Genomic DNA, 21,786 nt, shown 5'->3' with positions numbered 1-21,786 from the left:
CAGGTGTGAAGCACGCCACCTACTGCTGGCCCTCCGTTGGTAGATGGTTGAAGGGTCTGGCCACTTGACTTGGCCAACAGACATGTGTCGGCATAGGTTAGCCGGTTGGTGTGCACAGTCACAACCGAGTAGGCCAATGAAAAACGAAGGGTTGGTGGTGCTTGCTGCTTCGCCTGCCGCCACGAGAGTCCTCGGTTGGCCTTCCCAAGATGGCGTTGTGTTGGGCTGCTTCACTACGAACGAGGATGCATGGTGATGGTTGTTGGCTCCTGTATGTAGACACGGTGAATGGTGGGACGGCCACACAACATTACTCATCGACGTCCATGCTGTTGATTTGGATAGCCATAATACATGCTATCAATCGTTGTCGCTCCCCAGTTTGATCTCTTGATCAACATAAAATCCCACAGGATTCCTAGGCTTTGATACTAACAAATGCAAATCAATTGTCCGATTCTCAAGAAAATCAATGACAGTATCTCTGAATCGAAAACCCTTATACTAGAAAGAAAACCCTAATCTAATATGGATACAAGATGGATCCAAACATCAAAAAAAAAAAATCTAAATGGATCATGAACCCAGATACATCCTGCTCTAGTCCAGTATCACCTGGTCTACTGGTTTGATGTTTGCGACACCTCGGATCTGTTAACCTTTCTTCTTACTTTTAGACATAAAAGCATCAGCAAAAAAGCTCATATTCAGCATGACCTGATCTGCTTCCACTTCTTTATGCATAACATTAAAGTAATTGTGGTATTCCCGTTTGAGGTAAGAGATGCAGTGTGGTTGGTGGACACAAGTGTCTTCATGGTTTTGGCAATGAAGCAAAAGGCCGTATGTTGATGGATATTGCTCGCCTTGCCTTTAACAAACAATGAACTACCCCAATTAAAAACTTCTGTTTTAGCCTGGCGCGACTCCAACCAGGCCGACACAGAATTTTTTAATTTTTAATCCATAAAAAACTTAATTTTGATATTTTAATATTAAAATTGAATTTTTTTATTAAAATAATACTTAAAACTATTAAATACTATTAAAATATTGGTCGTACATGTCAGTGTCCGTGTTCACGTGTCTGATCGTGTCGTGGGGGACATGCCTGTTACATAGTGATATGTTAGTCGCACCAAAATTTGGGGAAATCACCACTTGGTTAATTACTGGCATATCTACAATTTTACTAGGAAAAATGGTACCTTAAACATGGTAAGAGTCTGTAAAATAAGCATTCACATTTGTCTACCCCAATGTGCTCAGTATCAGTGCCTATCGGCCGATACGGATTGTATTGGCAGAAAATTAATACGATACTAACCTGAATTGGCTATTTTTTTAATAAATATAAAAAAATGCTTAAAATATTTTTAATATTATTTTAATGGTTTTAACAAGTGTCACGTTTTGATTAACACAAAAATATTTTTTAAGAAACTTTCGTCGCCGATTCACATATCGTTGGCCAAACGATTCAGGGGCGATACCCATACTGACAACATTGGTCTACCTCCATTTGTATAGTTGCATAAGCTACCAACGGGGGCTCCACTTGTCTGGTAGGAGCAGCGCATGTCACCTTGGGTTGCAGGTTCAAAACCGAATGGTATAGTTGTATAACTGGTAAGGGTCTGCCTAACCCAAGCTTGCCTTTCAATATCTCTCAAAAATATCCTTCACCACCATTTTTTTTTTCATTTGGTACAGCTGACAGCATGACATGGGAACTTGTTTATTGAGTTCAATATTAGCTAGAGTAGGACTAATCCTAAAAGAAGAAAAAGGCAGACCATACCTCCCAACTGCATGGTAACTGTGTAAAGTGGAAATTTGCAGGTAGTCAAAACAGATGCTTTAAGCTTCAAATTTCAAGTGTCTTTCCCTCGACCGAGAAAATCACCCCAAAAAAAGTGAGTAAAGAAAAAAGATGATTTTTTTTTAGATGACTTAATCAACTGCACTGACCTTTGCTTCTTTTTATATTGAAAACTGTTGCTTAGCAGTTAGCTTTTAAAGTTAAAGTTGGCAAAAGCAGTAAAGTTTATTGGAGAGCAAATAAGTTGAAATGCAGATATCACCCATCTTAATTTGTGTTTTGGAATCGTCACCATCCATTCAAGAAAACGATGCCAAAACACGAAGGGTTGGTGATTTGGTAGATCACGAGATTCCTTCTAAAAAAGTTGTGCTTGTAAAGTACAACCATGGACTGAGGGGAGCCTGCCTGGAAGTTTCCTTGGCACCTTTCACTTTTTAATATGTTTCATAAGTATGTGTACGGTATGAATGGGGGTTTCTGGGTGATTTTGGCTCCAAATGATTCAAAGTTGGGATCGTTGTTAAAAAAAAAAAATCCTGTTTCCATTGATTTTCTTATATAGTAGTTCCCACAGATAGGCAAAACTCCATTTGAAACGTGCCTTCTTTTTAAAACATTGAAACCAAAAATAAATATGAAAAAATTCTTTTTTTCTTCTTGTATAAATATTATTCATATGTAAGAGTGTCAACCAGTCGAGTTTACCCGGACTTGACCCAGACCAAACCCTATAGGGTCAGGGTATAGTGATAAATAAGAAGACCTGATTAAGCCCCAGGTCCAAACCCGAAGATTCAATTAATACATGAATCCGGGTATAGTTTGTAAAATTTTATACCAGACTCGGACCCAACCCGAGTTCCGATTAAGACCCACAATTTTTCAATGTAAAAATGATGAGAAATATTATTTTACCTAGTATGGTCCGGGTCTCATTCATGTAGTTTTATCGGGTCCGGGTATAGTTTCTCTTATAGTGGACCAAATTAGACCCGAGTACAGACCCGATACCGTACCCAAAAATTTAGTCTAAGTCTGGTTTCACCTGGGTCTGAACCAAACCAGACCCGTTGACACCCCTATTAATATGTGAGAACTTTTTGGAACACAAGAACCCTAATTCAAAAGAAAAACATCGAGAGAAACAAAGCCGACGGTCCCTGTACCATAACTTGGTTATTTCTAACTCATTTGTCAAATTCATCCCACTCAATTCTTTTTTTCTTTTTTCTGATAGGTTCCTATGTGCCTTTTGCAGTTTTTTTTAACTCATTTGTTAAACACATCCTGCTGAAATTATTTTTTGACAGGCAATCCCTTGTGGTATTCCAACCCGATATCTTCGTTTATGATAGTGCAACCTAACCATTCAACTGTTTCATTCATCCCATTTCCTGCTGCTTTTTTTTTTTGTTAAGCCAAGGGAACCCTCCTCCCCCCCGGTTGGGTCCAGCCCTATCCCTCATTAATGGTGTAGGGAAGTGGAATAGCCACCCACTTCTCATTAATGCAGGAGAAGTTGAAGAGTCAGCCCTATCCCCTCATTAATGATGTGGGGAAGTGCAATAGCCACCTAATTCCTATTAATGCAGGAAGTTGAAGGGTTAAAACCCCTTCGGTTTCTAGGATGAGTCTAAAAGGCTCACTTCTAGAAGGTTCATATCTAGAAGACTCTATGTCATCTATAAATAGGGGTGCAGAGGCTGTGTGCTGTAGGAAGAAGGGTAGAGTGACTGTGTGCAGTGTGCAGAGAGAGTAGAAAGAAGAAAAGAAAGGAAGAAGGTTCGTCATCACGCATTGATCCTCTGAGAGAGGTGTTGGTTGTGGTGTGGGCTTTGACTCGGGTTGTGCACCCGAGAGGTAATCTTGTATTCATTTCTTCATATGATTTCTTTGTTGTTATTATCTTTAGCTTTGGGCAAACTATTGGATGTTGTACTCTCTACATTGTACTCTCTACTTTCATTATAGTGGATTATTCTCTTCATGCCCCGTGGATGTAGGTCGTGTTGACTGAACCACGTAAACCCTTGTGTTGTGATTTGATTGTGCCTTTGTTAGATCCTATATTGCTTTCGCATATTTTTTGTTATCTTAATTTCTCTACAAGTGGTATCAGAGCAGGTTCGTGGAAAATCATGTCTTCTAAGTCAGTTAGCTCTAAGTTTGAGGTGGAAAGGTTTGATGGCAAAGGAAAGCTTTCCTTATGCCAAAGAAGGGTGAAAGCTCTACTTGCACAGCAAGGGTTGCACAAGGCTCTTGTCGAGAAGGCGAATAAGCCAGAAAACATGACCGATGATGAATGGGATAATCTTGACTTGAGGGTTTCTGGTGTAATTGAGTTGTGTCTATCAGATGAAGTCATGTGTAACGTGATGGAAGAGAGGACAGCAGCGGGATTGTGGTTGCAGCTAGAGAGCCTCTATATGACCAAGAACTTATCCAACAAGTTACACCTCAAGAAACAACTTTATAGTCTTCGTATGAAGGAAGGTACCCTTATTCTTGACCATCTTAGTGTGTTTAATAAGATTATTGTTGGTCTGTTTAGTCTGGATGTTAAACTTGAAGATGAGGATAAAGCTTTGTTGTTACTAACCTCATTGTCACTATCTTATGAGCATCTTGTGACAACCATAATTTATGGAAAAGAAACATTGGATATGGAAAAGGTCACAAGTACGCTCATTTCCAATGAAATTAGGAGAAAACCATCACCAAATGAGGATTCTGGTGAAGGATTGATGGTGAGTTCATCCAAAGGCAGGGGTCGATCAAAGGACAGGAAAAATGATCGCAGATATATGAGCAAATCCAGGTCAAGGAAGGACATCACTTGCTACAATTATGGAAAGAAAAGGCACTTCCAGAATCAGTGCAAAGAGCCAAAGAAAAATCAGAAAAAAGAGAAAGAGACAAAATCATCAGAAACCAAAGAAGATACCACAACCACAGTTGAAGGTGAGCTTGTGATTTTGTCTACTACTAATGATCCATGTATCTATGTATGTCAGGATACAGATTGGGTCATAGACACAAGAGCCTCGTACCATGCCACACCACGGAGAGAATATTTCAGTACATACAGGACCGGTAATTTTGGTGTTGTCCGAATGAGAAACACAGGAACGTCAAAAATTGTAGGTATTGGAGATATTCATCTCCAGACCAGTCTTGGGTACATGTTGGTGCTCAAGGATGTTAGACATGTTCCAAACTTGAGGTTGAATTTGCTTTCAGTAGGAAAGCTTGATGAAGAGGGCAGAAGCAATGTTTTTAGCCAAGGACAGTGGAAACTCAGCAGCGGGTCATTGGTTTAGGCCAGAGGAAAAAGATGTTGTACTCTTTACAAGATGCAAGGCAAGGTATGCAATGGACAGTTGAATACAACTGAAGACTCTTCTATTAATTTGTGGCACAGTCAATTAGGCCACATGAGTGAGAAGGGCTTGCAGATTCTTGCTAAGAGGGAGCAACTCCTAAAGTTAAAAGGTACACGTCTAAACCCGTGTGTTCATTGCTTAGCTGGTAAGCAACATAGAGTATCCTTTGTTAGAAATGCCTTTCATAGAAAATCTCACATTCTGGAGCGAGTTTATACTGATGTTTGTGGTCCTCTGAGCACAAAAATTGTTAATGGTTTTACTGATGTGAAAACTTTCAGTGGTGCACTTTATTTTGTTACTTTTATAGATGACTTCTCCAGGAAGGTTTGGGCATACCTTCTGAAAACCAAGGATCAGGTTCTTGATGTATTCAAGCAATTTCATGTTATGGTTGAGAGAGAAACAGAAAAACAACTGAAATGTATCAGGTCAGATAATGGTGGCAAGTACACAGGTCCATTCCATGAATATTGTAAAATTCATGGAATTCGCCATGAGTTGACAGTTCCAGGTACCCCACAACACAATGCAATTGCAGAAAGGATGAATCGTACAATTGTAGAAAGAATCAGATGTATGCTTGCACAGTCCAAGCTGCCAAAGAAATTCTGTGAAGAGGCCTTAAGGACAACAGTTGATGTGATCAACTTGTCTCCTGCTCATGCCTTAGCAAATGATGTTGCAGATAGGGTATGGTCAGAAAAGGATGTGTCTTACAAGCACCTGCGGGTATTTGGATGCAGGGTATTTGCATATATCCCCAAGGAGGAGAAGTCCAAGCTTGATGATAAGACGAGGCAATGTATTTTTCTGGGATATGGTGATGCCGAATTCGACTACAGCCTATGGGATCCAGAGAAGCAGAAGGTATTCAGATCCAAAGATGTGGTATTTTTTGAAGACCAGACACGCCCATGGGGGTTAGTAAGAAGATAGCTCAGGTAGTGACGCACTTCCTGTGGTCTGGGCGTGGTCCCAAAAACAAGCGCCACCTAATAGGGTGGGATACTCTTCGACTACCCCAAAATAGGGGGGGTTTGGGAATCAAGGACACCCGGCTGAGGAGTATGATTCTTGTCGTGAAGCAGAGCTGGCTTGCACACCAACCTGGGTCTCCGTGTGCAAGCGTGCTTCTAGCTAAATACGGTGGTGTGGAATCATTGGTGGGGGCCACAAGCGTGCGTCAGCGATCTATGTCAAAGCTTCGGCGATCATGGATCCAAGCATGGTCTGCAGTTCTGTCTCATAATGGCAATGTTGAATCGCAGTCTCAGTTCTTTGGTCATAACATTGCTCCGAACGGATCTTTCCGCTCTAAAGAAGGCTACCTCGCTCTCCTTCCATCGGGGGTGGACCGGTTTCTGACGAACCTGATCTGGGGCAAGGGTCCCAATCCGAGATCATGTTTCCTGGCTTGGCAAATCTTACACAATCGGGTGCAGACTGACAACTTCCTCAAATCCATCGGATTTCATCTGCCGAGTAAATGTGTGTTGTGTGAGGCGGCTGAAGAATCTGCCTTTCACCTTTTTTGGGAGTGCTCTGTTTTTCAAAACAACTTTAAGGTGACTTGGAATAAGCCGGGGGTCAGCGTGCGTCAGGAATCGTTCGCCAATGATTTGTTGTGGGGTCCTCAACCAGTTCGTCATTGCAACAAATGGCATATTATTTGGCGAACTTGGCTTCTCTCGTCATGGTGGGCCATATGGATGACTCGCAACAACGCTATTTTTCGGCATATTCCGGCAGTGTTCAACAAAATGGTGAACCTTATTTTGGCGGACGTATACGCCATTCTCCGCATCAACATCCCTGATCTGCAACACCATCTGCCTCCAGGGACCATTCATGATCCTGGGTGATGCTCGTCGCCTAACTGTATTTGCTTCTTGTTTCTTTCTTCCTTTTCTCCTTGCATCTCTACTTTTCTTTTTATTCCTTTTTTGGGGCTCCTTGGCATGTCTTGGGCCCGTGTTTGGTTTTCCGGTAGGTTCAATGTTGGTTGAACCTGTTTTTCATATCGTAATGTTGATGGTTATAGTTCGTCTCTCTCTCTCTCTCTCTCTCTCTCTCTCTCTCTCTCTCTCTCTCTCTCTCTCTCCTATTTTGTTCGGTTCGCCAATGATCTGTTGTGGGGTCCTCAACCGGTTCGTCATTGCAACAAATGGCGTATTATTTGGCGAACTTGGCTTCTCTCGTCATGGTGGGCCGTATGGATGACTCGCAACAACGCTATTTTTCGGCATATTCCGGCAGTGTTCAACAAAATGGTGAACCTTATTTTGGCGGACGTATACGTCATTCTCCGCATCAACATCCCTGATCTGCAACACCATCTGCCTCCAGGGACCATTCATGATCCTGTGTGATGCTCGTCGCCTAACTGTATTTGCTTCTTGTTTCTTTCTTCCTTTTCTTCTTGCATCTCTACTTTTCTTTTTATTCCTTTTTTGGGGCTCCTTGGCATGTCTTGGGCCCGTGTTTGGTTTCCCGGTAGGTTCAATGTTGGTTGAACCTGTTTTTCGTATCGTAATGTTGATGGTTATAGTTCGTCTCTCTCTCTCTCTCTCTCTCTCTCTCTCTCTCTCTCTCTCTCTCTCTCTCTCCTATTTTGTTCGGTTCATGGGTTCAACATTCTGTTGATCTTCATGAGTATTAATGTTGATCTTCTTTCGTCTCTCTCTCTCTCTCTCTCTCTCTCTCTCTCTCTCTCTCTCTCTCTCTCTCTCTCTCTCGTGCGGGGCAACGGAAGAAGGAAATAAAAGAGCAAAAATCTAAAATTTGTTTTATGTCGAAACTACCCTTATTACGTCAAAAACAGGCGGTCTCAACAATGTCAAGAGTGCAACCAGTCAGCAGCCTTTCTGGGGACATTTCTTGTTCAAAACGTTGGGATGGCCCACAAGGGCTCCGCTCATCTGGTAGGAGCCACTTGTGAATGTCACCAAGTTGACGGGACGTCACAAGTTTGAAACCCACAGGTGGCATCACTTGCAGCTGGATGTGCTCTCCCGTGGGTAGGGGACCTTAAGGGTTTTTACCAACAGGAGGCCAGCCAAGGTCCGGTCCGTGATGATTTTTTTTTCTTTGGATTATCCAAAAAAAAAAAAAAACTTTGAGATGAGCGTCCCAATGGTGTAATGGAATTGTCTCCGCACCAACTTTGAATACTACCACTAGTAGGACTGCACAATGATCTGAACTAGTTCGGGTCAACCTATTTAAGCTCGGCTCGGACTCATCAAAAAATATAAATGAGCTGAACTTGACCAAGGGCTTGGTTTCAGCAGCGTAAATAAGTGAAGCTTAAACAGGCAATCCAGTTCTAATAAGCTCAATAAACCCTATTAAGCTGGACTCTCATAGTTATATACAGTAGTGCTAGGTTTAGCAATACCAGCAACTCGAGTATTGGAAATCCAACTCTTCTTCCAAATGGAAGAGACGTCATTGCTTAGCAAAAATTACTATAAAATAGGGTACAGTTTGGGTCCCTAAAAACTGTTGACGCATATTGCTATTTTAAGAGCCCTTAATGTGCGAAGCATTTATGGAAAATTATCAAGGCACTAAATAGATTTTTAATATTAATGAAAAGAAGATTGTGAAACATGACCGTTGTTTGACCTGTGAAGCTTCCCCCCTCCGTCATCAGTTTCTAGTGATTGCATGAATGGAGCTCCACTACCTAAGAATCTATAATAATAAACTTTTTTTTTTGCAAAATTATAAATCTTTTCTCAATTTTCAATGTCCACTTTCGCTTATTAAATAGCTAGATTTTTTCAAAGGCATCACTATAGTTGCCAACAAATGAAATGGATATATATAATAAATGGATATGCAAAGTAAAAGCAGGAAAGCGAGCATTAAAAAATAGTAGTAAATGTGAACCAAGCTCACCCGAGTGGCCAGCACGGTGGTTGTGAGGGTGCTGATGTGAAAACACCGGATCAAACCCCACTGGCGCACAGGTGTATCAGCAGCTTTCAAAGGTGGGCCACATAAGGCAGGGTGGTTGTGAGGCCTCATCCGGGGTTTTTCTTGCTTCGGCCAGGGTTCTTCGTCATAAACAAAAAAAAAGAAAAGCATAAAATAGAACATGAAGAAAGCAAACACAAAAACATAAAAACTAGCAAGAAAGGTCGAGTAGGAAGATATATAAAATCATGTGTGATCTTGTTGCAGTAAAAATATCATGTAGTGTGTAGAGAACACAGGAAACAAAGAGCAAGTGAGATACGAAAAGGAAGCGAGACAAAAGCAAGTAGGAGGAGAAATAAGAAGCGAGGAGAAAGTGTGTTTTCCAATACAGAGATGCCACTGAGGATGCATATGGATATGAGGAAATTTTTGACAAATAAAATTTTAATTAACTGTCACATCAAATTCTCTTGTTTAGATCTATTTTTGGGTTTAGTAATTTAATATTCAAATTCTTCAAAATATCTTAGGTTCTGTTTAGAAACTGGCAGGTGGGGGTGGGAGCTTACCCATTTGATAGATACATGGAGAAACTACCATGATGGTAGTGTTTTGTAACTGCTAGCTGGGATTAGAATTTATGCATCTGGGAGAGGAAGTGAGACTCTCACCCTCTTTAAATTTGCACTAATTAAAGGTGGATTTTGGTAGGCAGCTACCAAATCCAGGATCTGGCAGCTACCACTTTTCCAAATGCACCAACTCCCTCGACCTACCAGTTTCCAAACAGAGCCTTAGAATTCTTACTTCCTAGGTGCTAATTCTAATTCTCAGGACATTGAGGGTTTTTCCCATGACGCATGATATCTTTGAAGTTCTCCATGTCTTGAGGGTTCTGGCTCCACCTCCTGTGCTTCTTCTCTTCTTCTCCTCCTTCTCGTCCTCCCCTGCTCCCCCCGCCAGCCATCTATCATCCACGCCGGTGATCCAGCCACGGAACCTCCGCACCAGTCATCTATCATCCATGCTATCATATTAGTGGCATCAGTCATCTATCATTCATGCTAGCATATTAGTGGCTGACCTCGTCCTCCCGCCACACCAGAGCCCTTGCATGTCTAATCTTTATCTACATAGACTAACTTTCAAGTTATTCCTTCCATAGTATATCAAAGCAACACCAACCCTTGGTGAATGGCGACCCCAAACTACATCAAATGTGTGAGCTGTGACTTCCACTAAGTTCCAGTTCCAAACCTGTCCAAGTTTGGCTCCATTTAACTGGGACATATCAACTTCAAACAACGTATTTATCTAAAAAATGACATGTATAGTTTTTTCTCATTTATATAAGTTGGAGAGGGACAACTGCTTTTTGGGGTTATATTGGCCTTGTTCAGTGTAAAACTTCGTAGGTATTCATTCTCTCATTGTCGACGAGAAAGCTTTTTCTTATGCTTTAACTTGTACAATAAATTAAGGCACCTCTCGAGATATCCTTTCATCTTACAAGAAATCAAGCCGTTTATGGTTAGGGCTGGTAAACGAGCTGAACACATCGAACAGGGTATGTTCGGGCTTGGCTTGTTTGCCAGTGGACCAAGCTCGTGTTCTTGTTTAGCCGAGCCGTAAAAATATTTCATGTCATTTGTTACATAGAACATACATATAATGTTTATATATTATACTTAAAATTATATGTATTTTATATATTATACTTAAAATTATATGTATTCTATATATTATACTTAATATATATTGCAGTATGTGAGTTCATTCATTGCCCATTGTTAACGTCTTAGTTTCTTTTCACAATTGCAGTATGTGTGTACGAGGCAGGGGATCCTTTTCTTTCAGGTTAAGAAGACAGAGTAAGCATAGCTAGGATCATCTAGCTAGCTAATCATTTACTGTTGGCAGAGTAAGATGCTCCTAGCTGATGAGAATGAAATATCTGCCATTCAAGTCGTGTACGGTGCAACCATATCGGATAGATGGCCAAATCTTGGTTGATCCACATCTAGATCAGAATAATTTTAGGGGTCCAAATTTACCTCTCCGTGAGATGGGCCCATTAAGTACCCGGTTCTCGGTGTGGGTTACTTCATCATAATAAATAATAATAATAATAATAATAATTGGATCCAAATGAGATTCGATGAAGTAGAATTGAATTCAGATTGAATTTTATGTGGATGTATCGACCAATAAAAAACAAGTGTTAAAAAAAAGCTTTTCACATGTAGAAGGTATAAATGTTTACGATTTGGTCGGAATTTCAATATACATCTGATACAAAAATATTGATTTCAGACACCAAGACACTCAATTTTTGAGGATGCCCAAGTTTTAATGTTTTGAAAAATATTTTCTCAAGATCTCACGCAAAAATCTCAAAAGCCTACTCATTTCACTACAAGAAAAACACAGATTAGTGACGAAAATTTGTGATGGATTTTTTCCTGCGACGGACTAGCAAGAGAATAATATCCGTCGCTGACTTTCGAAATATTTGCGGCATTAGCAATGGGAAAATGTTCGTCGCCAATCCGTCGCTACTTAGCGACGGATTGGCGACAAAAACTTTCCATCGCAAGAACCGTCGCAATTTAGCGACGAATAAGCCGCAGAAGTATTTTGTCGCAAAATCCGTTGCTAATTAGCGACGGATTTTGCAACAAAATGCTTCCCTCGCTAATTTTTTATTAAATTAAGGTGCTAAATTCTCCCTCTCTCTCTCTTGTTACAGAGTTGCTTAGGGTGCTTCGCCTCCCTCCTCCCCCAGGATGACTCCGTCGGCGTCCGCGTCATCTCCGGTGATGGCGACGACCCCTCCGCCAGCGGCAGCACCAATCCGGGCGCCGTCCTCGTCTACCTCGCCTGTAGATTTAACAGGATCGGGTGTGCGAGAGAAGAAACTAGGAGGAGGGATTACGTTAAGGGCTTCATCCCCTGCGTCTTCATTGTTTGCCTTTCTTTTTTTCTCTTTCTTCTTTTCCAACGGCGATCAGGTACTCTCTTTCTCTATATCATGATTATGTTAAATTGTTGAAGTGTGATATCATGATTGTGATGAATGCTCTAACATTGTGTAATCTTTATGTTCATGGTATTATCTTACCTACTCGAAAGAGTCTGACCCCATTTCATGGGGATACATGTGATAAATGATTTGTAGTGTGGTGGCACAATGCAGGAGTGAAACCAGTGGATCATATTTTTATCCTTCTGTCGATCCTAGAATGTTTTTCCTTTTTTGTATCTCAGTTAGACTGAGATGAATTTTGGAATCACATGTATAAACATATTTATTTTCAGTTGATTAATGCTACCTCATGAATTAAGTTGGTACGTTAATATTTTTATTTCAATTTATGTGGAGTCAGATTTTTTATAGTCTTAGTGTGCGGACCTAGAACCAAGTCTGAATAAGAATCAGATTCAGTTCAGTTTAGAGTTTTTAGTTCTGTAATCTGCCCAAAGTTGTCTAATTTAAAAACCAAAATGATTTTCGATGTATATCAATCCTCTTACTCGAGTTCGATTTATTTTAAAAAAAATGATTGCAAATTTTCATTTTTTTGGAATTAAAGAAGTGTTACAATGATGCTACTAAATAGGTTGTTGCACTAAATAGGAGTGAGAATGGGTATTTCCTTCTATTTGTGCCACTCTTTTTTAATCTTTCAAGAGCCCCTATACATGGAGTTTTGGGTTTTGAGGTTGTTCAAAGTGGTCATTTGGGTGAAAGGTTATGGGAATACATTTTGGTCATCAAGAATGTAGTGCTCCACTGCTTTATCTAGCAGCATGATGCTTGTATTGCTCTTGGCATGTAATTAAAGAGAGACTCAATAATGAAATTCAACTTGCAAACATACCTCCTTGCTCTGCCTATGAGAATTCAATTGTTTGCTTCATGTAGATAGCTTTTTTTAACTCATCATGAAAAAAAATATTTTTAACATTCAGCTAAAATAATAACCAATTGAATTATAACATGAGGGATAATACAATTCTGATGCTAACTATTTTTTCATTGGGCTAAATGTCTCTTTATAATCTATGCTTTGTTGTTGGTTATATCCCTTAGTAACCAACCTAGCCTTGAATCACTCTATGTTGTCATCTAATTTATACTTAATTTTGTAAACCCACTTGTTGTCAACTACGTTTTGATTTTGGGTCTCTCAATAATGGATCACGTATCATTTTAATATATGGCCTCATTTTCATCTTTTATAGCTTGATTCTTTAGCTTTCAATACTTCACTTATAAAAACTTGGAAATCAATTATAAAATTTTTATAAGAAACAAACTTTGCAATCAAATGTTTGGCTTTGATGGACCTCCTTAATTCTTCATTTTGATTCTAATTCTAATCACTTACCATTATTTCATTTTGTTGTTGAGCCTATTGATTTTCTTCTGCACTTAATTTCCTTCTTTTGTATGTTATGATCTCTTTCTGAACTGTCCTTTATCAGGTGCAAGGTTGTGCTGATTTTCATAATCATGTTGGAGGCTAATTTTTTTTATTCAATTTGATAAACTACTCAAACTCGTCTCCAACATATGACGGATCTTGAAATTGAGTTGATGACATGTTGATTTTAGGAGGCTGACAGATAAAAAATACTTTATTATGCTGATCATAAGCTGTCAGAGCAGCATTAATATGCAAAATGTCCCTATAACACAAAGCATTATTGAAAGTAACATGTATAGATATATAAACATGTCTCCTTTGCCCAAAAAAGCACTTATAACCTTTATGTAGATCAGAATATCCCACAAAAATACATAATTCAGGTTGAGATCAAGTTTCTTTTTATGAGACTGATCAATATTCATGTAACATAAGCATCCGAAACTTCTCAACATTGAGTAATCAGCTTTAGAATCTCACAACAATTTGTCTGGGGTTCTATTATCAATCCCAACATCTGACAATCTATTTATAAGAAAAGTGGCAGTATGAAATGCCTTTGTCCATAAAAATTTTGGAACTCCACTAGCAAACATTAATGAGAGACCCACTTCGGTTATATACCAATATTTTTTATACGTTTTGATGGGCCTAGGTTCAGTTTTAGGGGTTTGACTAGGTTATGATAGGCTTGGGTTAAGTCAAAGGTCAAGTTCTGGGAAAACAGGTTCGGATGGCCTGACAAATTCTAAAGAAAAATCACTTTCTCCTAAAATACAACTCTATAAATAATGAAAAATTAGGGGATGAATTAGGACACATCAGGAAAGCTGGGGTTAAAAATTGAGGTTCCTGGAAATTCAGGTTGTAGAGATAAAATTTTGCAAAATTTGGGTTTTGTTTTGGATTTAGATTCTGTTCAGTTTCTGACAGACCCTAAGAGAGTGAGTTATTTTCCTCAGAATAAAATTTAGAAAAACCTCAGAAAATAGGGTTAGGCTGGGGATAGGTTAGGAAAAGTCTGGATGAAATTTTAAAGGCTAGGTCATTCTGGTTTGGGATTTAAAAATCAGCAAAGTCACAACATGGGTTGGGTTCAGGTCTGATTCAGGATTATTTTTGGGCAACACTAGCAAAATGAAAATAAGTTTTGATCAAGCTGGGGAAAGGGTTTGCCTTGAAGGCCACAAACTCAAAAGAGTTGACGAGGTGGGCCTTAAGGAGGCCCTTAAGATCTTTAGAGCAACCTATGATGCTCTACTTTGCTCGATCTCTATGAAAGAACTACAAGATGGTGAAAGGTTGGAATAAATGAGGTTCGAATTGTAAGAGATCCTTAATCAATTTTAAAAAGTTTTTTTCAACGTGACTGAATTTCCTCCTTAAAGGTATCAAGACCATTATAACACTCAACCCAGGTGTTGGACCTGTGAGTGTTAGGCCCTATTATTATGCATATTCTCAAAAGGGCAAAATCAAAAGACTTGTTCAGGAAATGCTCGATAACAAGGTGATCTGACCTAGTTCTAGTCTCTACTCTTCTCCCGTACTCTTGGTATGAAAGAAGGACAACACTTGGAGCTTTTGCATGGATTATAGGGCGAAAGCAGTAACCATGAAAGACAAGCACCCCATTTTGATCATTGACAAGCTCTTGGACGAATTGCATTGAGCTCTGGTCTTCACCAAGATAGATCTTCAGTATGACGAGTGAAGACATTCAAAAAATGGCATTTCAAACACATGACAAGCAGTTTAAGTTTCTCGTAATGCCTTTTCGACTAACCAATGCCCCTGCTACATTTCAAAGAGTCATGAATGATGTCTTTCGGCCAATGATATGTAAATATGTCATATTTTTTGATGACATATTGATCTATAGTCAATCATGGGAAGAGCATTTAGAGCATGTAAGGGTTGTTTTCCAAACCCTCAAGGCGCACCACTTCATGGAGAAGAGATTCAAGTATACATTTGGACATCCGAGAGTGTTCTACCTTGGACACATCGTGGATTAATAAGGCATGAGTGCGGATCACGAGAAGATCGAGGCCATGCTCTCTTGACCTAAACTCGCATCTCTTAAGGCTTTGAGGGGATTCCTGGGGTTGACTGGCTACTACCAAAGGTTCATAAGGAATTACGGAATCATCGCAGCCTTGTTGACCTCCATGTTGAAAAAGAACACCTTTGCTTGGTGGAAAAAATCTGAGCTTGCTTTTAAGAAGCTCAAGCAGACTATGTGTGAGGCACCAATGCTAGCTCTTCCAGATTTTTTCAAAGAATTCATCATCGAGACAGATACTTGTGATAGCGGGACCGGGGCAATGCTAATACAAGAATTCCACCCATTGGATTTCATAAGAGCCTCTTAAACTGTGCCAGGGCTCTATCAACTTATTAAAAAGGATATGCTCACAATCATGCTCGCTCTTAAGAAATTGAGATTGTATTTGCTTGGAAGACATTTCGTGGTCCGTACCGAGCACAAGAGTCTCAAGTACCTCATGGAGCAGTGTATATTAACCCCACTTCAGCAGAAATGGGTGGCCAAGATGATGGGGTACGACTTCGAGCTGCAATACAAGAGATAAGAGAACCGTGTCACTGACGCTCTATCCTGACGATTTGAGGAAGAAAGATTAGAAGCCTTCGTGGTTGCATCAAGACTTGTGCTTGCAGAAGGTTTCTTGCCTAGTGAACTAGGCAAATTCCAAGGAAGAGGGGGTGATACAGATCCATTAGAGATCCAATCTGTATCAACAATGAATGAAGCAGAGCAAGCAAAGATCCAACTCAATTCAGCCTTGGGCGGAGCATAGCGCGACACAGAGCATGAGGCGGAGTGGAGTAGCAATGGTGGACCTAGATCCAAGGAGGGGCTTACTGGCCCATGTATGGCCCACCTAGATGTCGACCTCCCCTTGGGAGGAGCCTAGAAGGGCATGCAAGGGGGGAAACTCCAAAGAGACCTTGGTTTTATGAGAGCCTCTTGGTTTGTGAAAGGCTCATAGGATTTTTAATTTCATGTTTAATTTTATTTAAGTCTTTCTTATTAGAAGTGATGGCTTTAAAAGCCCCTTGAGCTTATATATAGTGCTCATTTTTGTAAGCTTGAAAAGAAGGAATTATATGGAATTGTCTCGCTCTCATTCTCAAGAAATCACCCTTCCCACCCCCCCCCTATTGGGACAGTTTTCTCTAACTCTCTCACCATCTTCCCTTGGCCCCCATGCCCTCTCTCTCTTTTCCCTTTCTTCTATCTCCTGTAAGTCCCTTCTTCTAGACTTGTTCACCCTGTCCTAGGGCTCATCCAGTTTGTGTAAGATGGTCCAAACCCTTATGAGGATTAGAACTACGTAAAAGCACAAAGTAGATCCAACTCTACTTAGTAGATCACATCAAGTCTCCCGTGGAATCAACTCAACTCTCATACCAAGGTGTTCGTGTGTTACATCCGGATGGACCAGACCTTTCTTCAACCTTAGGACATCCAGCTCAAGTTTTGTAAGTCCCTAGAACCTAGTCCCTAAGTCCTTCTTAGCATAAAACCTCACCTAAACCCAAATATGGAAACACCACTCTGTTGTTGTGATTTCAGAATTTACTCTAACTTAGAAATTTTATTTCTCTCAATCTGTACTTAGTCCAGACCTGACCTTAGACTCCCCTATATGTCTTAAACCTACCCTCCAAAAATCGAATCCTAGTAGCTCTTGTGCTTGTGCCATTTTGGCTTGTGTTTGTGCCTCTTGTGAGGTGTGTGAGCCCATATTCTATTTTATTACATGGTATCAAAGCCTTGAGCTCTTGATTCTTGTGGACAAAGTGTTTGTGTGGATGTGAGCTCATGGATTGTATGATCGTGAGTTCGTGGTCTTCAAAGAGCTTTGTTATCCATCATTTTTTCTTCTTCCTCTTACTATCTTGTTCTTCATCATGGAGGATTGAACCACATTGAACAATTAAGAGAATCAGAGAATCAACTGAGTCAGACTTGATGTAGTGTATTGATTCTCTGAATCGTTTTGAAAATCGGAAGGCAAAGCAATGCATCCAGGATAATCAACTTACCATTTGGATTGAGCCACATTGAACAACACCATGTGGCGACACAGATATAATAGCCATTGTCTGAAAAATAAACAATAGATCAATAAAACATCATCAGATTGAAATCATGTAAAAAACAATATGATTGTAATAGCTACCATACCTGTATTCCAATTGCAAACTGGTGGTACCAATCAGCAGAGTTCTGCAAGGGACAAGGAAAAAGAAAAACAAGGGAATCAGTGAAAATAGTTTCAGATAGTTTAGTATCATTATGAGCACATACAAAAAACAAAAAAATTGTGAACTAGTTTAAGAGAGGTCCCCATTAAGATTACAAATTTTATCAGAAATGCATGAAAACTAAAAAATATACCAAAAATCTATCAAGAAACTGAAGAATAGCGAATGACCACTATAGAAACAAACCAGAGGAACCAACAGTTTCCAATCAGTGCTTGAAAGCATATCATGGTGTTCCAAATTCTCCAAATTCAGACTGATCTGATCATCTAGTGAGCAATCTATTGATTTCATAACATGCTAAATCTTCCAAAGGAGACATGCCATGAAATTGAAATATTGTCCTCTGAGCTAGTTTGCAGTTTCAACTCACTAGAACTATTTAGCAGTAGAAGATGGCTTTCTTTTAAGTATTCTACAAACCATTCTGACTAAGGATGCAGATTGTGAAGTCTTGAGTTGTGGGACATGGTTCACTAGTAAGGGTTTTGCACCCAAGTAGAAATGGACATGAGGCAGGGAAAATGATGGTCCTTGTGCAAGATGGGTGGGGTTTATTCTGCAAGTGTAGCCCAAGAAAAACAGTAGTTAATTGCAAGCATATCCTGAGTATCGAAGAAGCCAAGAAGGATAAATTTTTAAAAATTATAACTATCTTGTTTCTCTCACATAGAAAATCAGCAAAAATTTCTGCATATTAGTACATTGGTCAATAAGTTTAATAGCACATAATGAAAAACATAAACCAAATAGTGCTACAGAAATTCAAGACCTTCACTAAAGCTGGATGCCTCTTCCAAAACTTGGCTTGTCCTTGCCTCGTGTTCTTGGTGTCTAAACCCAACTCACTGCGAACAACTGTAAACAACTTTTGAAGGGGTTCAGTGTCACTCCTACCAACTAGTATTTCCATGTACTCTGCTGTCTTAATAAAAACCTCCATTACCTTACTGCAAGATTGATGAGGCAAGGTCAAAATTCAAACAAATAAATGGCAGCCAGAATTGAACTCAAAGTAGAAATAAGAAATAAATAGCATCATTCTACAATGTCATCTGAATGTTATCTGCTTAGAAGTGTAGAACCCATTTGCCATCTGGGTGACTATACTTTTCAAGCTTTTCTCGAGACACTGGATCAATGAGTGCCTGATATGCCTTGAATATATACTCAACAAAATATTTATGACTCTGAAAATAGCAAGGACGTGTGTCTGTCGAAAAAAAAACACAACGCAAACACAGAAAAGAAAAATGGAAAAGACAAACAACAATAGCACAATATCCAACTTCAAAGCAATACCCAAATAGACATGGTTCTGCAATTCTTAAGAGTTGAAAATCAAAACTTAATAGTTTTCAGGATTGAATGGACTTTATAGATACTTCTAGTTGCATACATTCTAATGGATGTAGGTCTACATTGGGCATGAGCTTGGGCCATAAACTAAGAGAAACTTGTTGAAGAGAGACTTTGAAAGGACAACAATAGGTTGAATTCTTTCCTGATTTCATATGTATTTCATTGTGGAGCATATGAACTGATTATAGATTTGCTGCTTGTTAGAAGAATTCATTTTTCATAAGCAATGGGCTAATTATTTTGGTATCACAAGAATATACAGATTCAATTACAGTTTGCTTCAGCAGGGCACAGTAATAAATATTTGAAGATGGTCATGCATTGGCCAGCAACTTGTGTATTACAAGATTTTACTTCAAATCGGTCAAAAATACAAGTTATCTGGATTGTGGCAGATATTTGGCCAAAAGCAGCAAAGCCCACATAATTAAGCATGAAACTGAAAAATGGAACAAAAAAGAGTTATTTCTTGTATTCTCAGTCATAGTCTTTGAAGGCAATGAATTTACTGTGAACATCGTCTGCAGTTTGAGAGAATTTCAGATTCTTCTTTGGGTGAGATTTGCAGGGTTGATTGTTGCCAAATGAGCACATCAACTGATAGCATTTCAAAATCTTCTTTGGATTTGCATGACAAAACCATCAGAAGACTGTTTGCTAGCCATGTATATACCTAAGCAAGCAAATAACTCACTTACTGACCTGCCTATGCACATGTGCCGGTTGGATCAGAAATACTGTAGCAAAATTTAATGTTCATCTACCAGTGATCTAACGACAATTTCAACAAACTGTAGAACAGAGAAAAATCTGTCAGGAAACATGGGCTTTTAGACATGCCACATAATTAGGCTAATCAACATGGTTTCAAGAAAACAAATCTATCATCATCTAATATCATACCTTAACATCAACAATGAATTTACCTTACAATCGGAATATATGAACCATGCACAAAGATCTAGCAATATCAACAGCTATTCAAAGAAACAAATTTTAAAAAACGCACGATCTATTCAAAGAAACAAATTTAAAAATGCCCAACCAAGTGCTTATTTTTTTTCTCCATTTCAGGTGCCAGAATATTTGGTCATCTCTAAGATTCGATTTCTAGGGAGGAGAGGAGCAAAACTACTGTCTGCACACGAAATTACATCATGGGGCTCCTAACAGCTGCCTCGTAAGGATGCTGTTAAAATCCACTAAAACTTAATTCCATCGCCCCTCCCAATGCCACCCTCCTCTCCCAAATAGTGTTTTCAATAGTTGGAGATGATAGGGATTTCATGAATCCCCCATCATCGCTCTCAACTACAGCTCCCAAAAAGAGCCTTAGAGGAACACCTTATTCATATATCCAACAAAAATAGCATCCAACGCCCCCCCACCAGCTACCAAATGCCTCAATCACAAAAAAAAATGAAGAACCCACAAACCTAATCAGCTTCAAGAAACAGATATCAAAGAAATACCCACACCCATGAGCCCAACAAGTTGTCAAACAACTCCAGTCACTACAAATGAAGATGAAAAACACACCATGAAGCTTGTAGTATACAGGGGGAGAGAGAGAGAGAGAGATCACCTGTGACAGTTGATGCTGGCCCTAAGGAGAGACAATCCCAGCATGGCTACGAGAAAAACCAAGCGTGAAGCAGCTCCTCCGCTCCCCTCGACAACTCGATGATCCATTTTTATGTACATAAACAAAATGAAGGCCTTAGTCTTTAAAAAGGGCCTGTTTTCACATGGTCAGACTCTTTTTGGGATAATGGATAAAACATGGATCTCTGTAGATAATCTTCCCATTTTTTACTAAATGGTGTCCGTTACTGTATGCCAAAACTACATGAATTAGATAACCTCAGTGGCACTCCATCAAGAATACCAAATAGACACATGCACTGAAAATAACCGAATGGATTGGAAATTGTCATTACATATTTCTAATGATTGAATTGGTGAGAGTTCGTCTCTTTTGACAAATTTAGTCACACACACACTTTTATTAGCATTCCTCAGAAAGGCTAAAACAAATGTTCATCCAGAAACATATAATGTTTAAGTTCATTTTTAATGCTTACTTTTATGCTATCATAATCAACGTCACACATCCGTTTATGAAAGACAAAAAATCTTCTAATTTTTCTCTCTTGACGTGAGGCAATTATCATTGCCTTAAACCATCATGTTCATCAGCATGATTTTCATAATACTATTTAACAGAGGCTGTTTTTCATAACTATGATGATATCAGAACTTTACCTTGGTTACACTAAATGGCCTTCACTGTGAGATTGCTCTGGCTCATACAACTATTATGTTACTTGGCACACCTACAAATCCTCCTAAGGTAGAGATCTATAGATGGTAACATATGAACTCAAAGATTCTTTTGAGCAAGTTCTTTCTTCACATGAAGTTGGTGTATGAGTGGTAACTGGTATTAAGTTGGGCATAACCATTTGCAATCAGCCCTTCCATGGGTCTCTCTACTCTGCCTGTATCAACTTCAACAACATCCATATGCATTGCCTTCTAGCTACCTTATAAGTGAGCAAGT

At 39.4% G+C, this 21,786-nt stretch overlaps 1 protein-coding gene across 1 annotated transcript; it reads right to left on the bottom strand.

Annotated features, from left to right (window-relative positions):
* Positions 1-1,059: 1,059 nt before the first annotated feature.
* On the bottom strand, positions 1,060-20,919 carry LOC149812039 (uncharacterized). The gene is made up of 6 exons (XM_089993730.1): positions 20,809-20,919; positions 18,634-18,811; positions 17,782-17,823; positions 17,640-17,699; positions 9,115-9,272; positions 1,060-1,111 (listed from the first exon to the last, which is right to left on the bottom strand). The coding sequence occupies exons 1-5, from the start codon at positions 20,913-20,915 to the stop codon at positions 9,240-9,242; spliced, it is 420 nt and encodes a 139-aa protein (XP_089849856.1). The 5' UTR covers positions 20,916-20,919; the 3' UTR covers positions 1,060-1,111; positions 9,115-9,239.
* Positions 20,920-21,786: the final 867 nt, after the last annotated feature.

This window comes from Nuphar pumila, chromosome 17 (genome assembly GCF_984573655.1).
Source record: "Nuphar pumila chromosome 17, dmNupPumi1.hap1.1, whole genome shotgun sequence".
Lineage (NCBI taxonomy): Eukaryota > Viridiplantae > Streptophyta > Magnoliopsida > Nymphaeales > Nymphaeaceae > Nuphar > Nuphar pumila.
The sequence above is the reverse complement of the archived record's forward strand: the minus strand, read 5'-3'. Positions and strand labels throughout refer to the sequence as shown.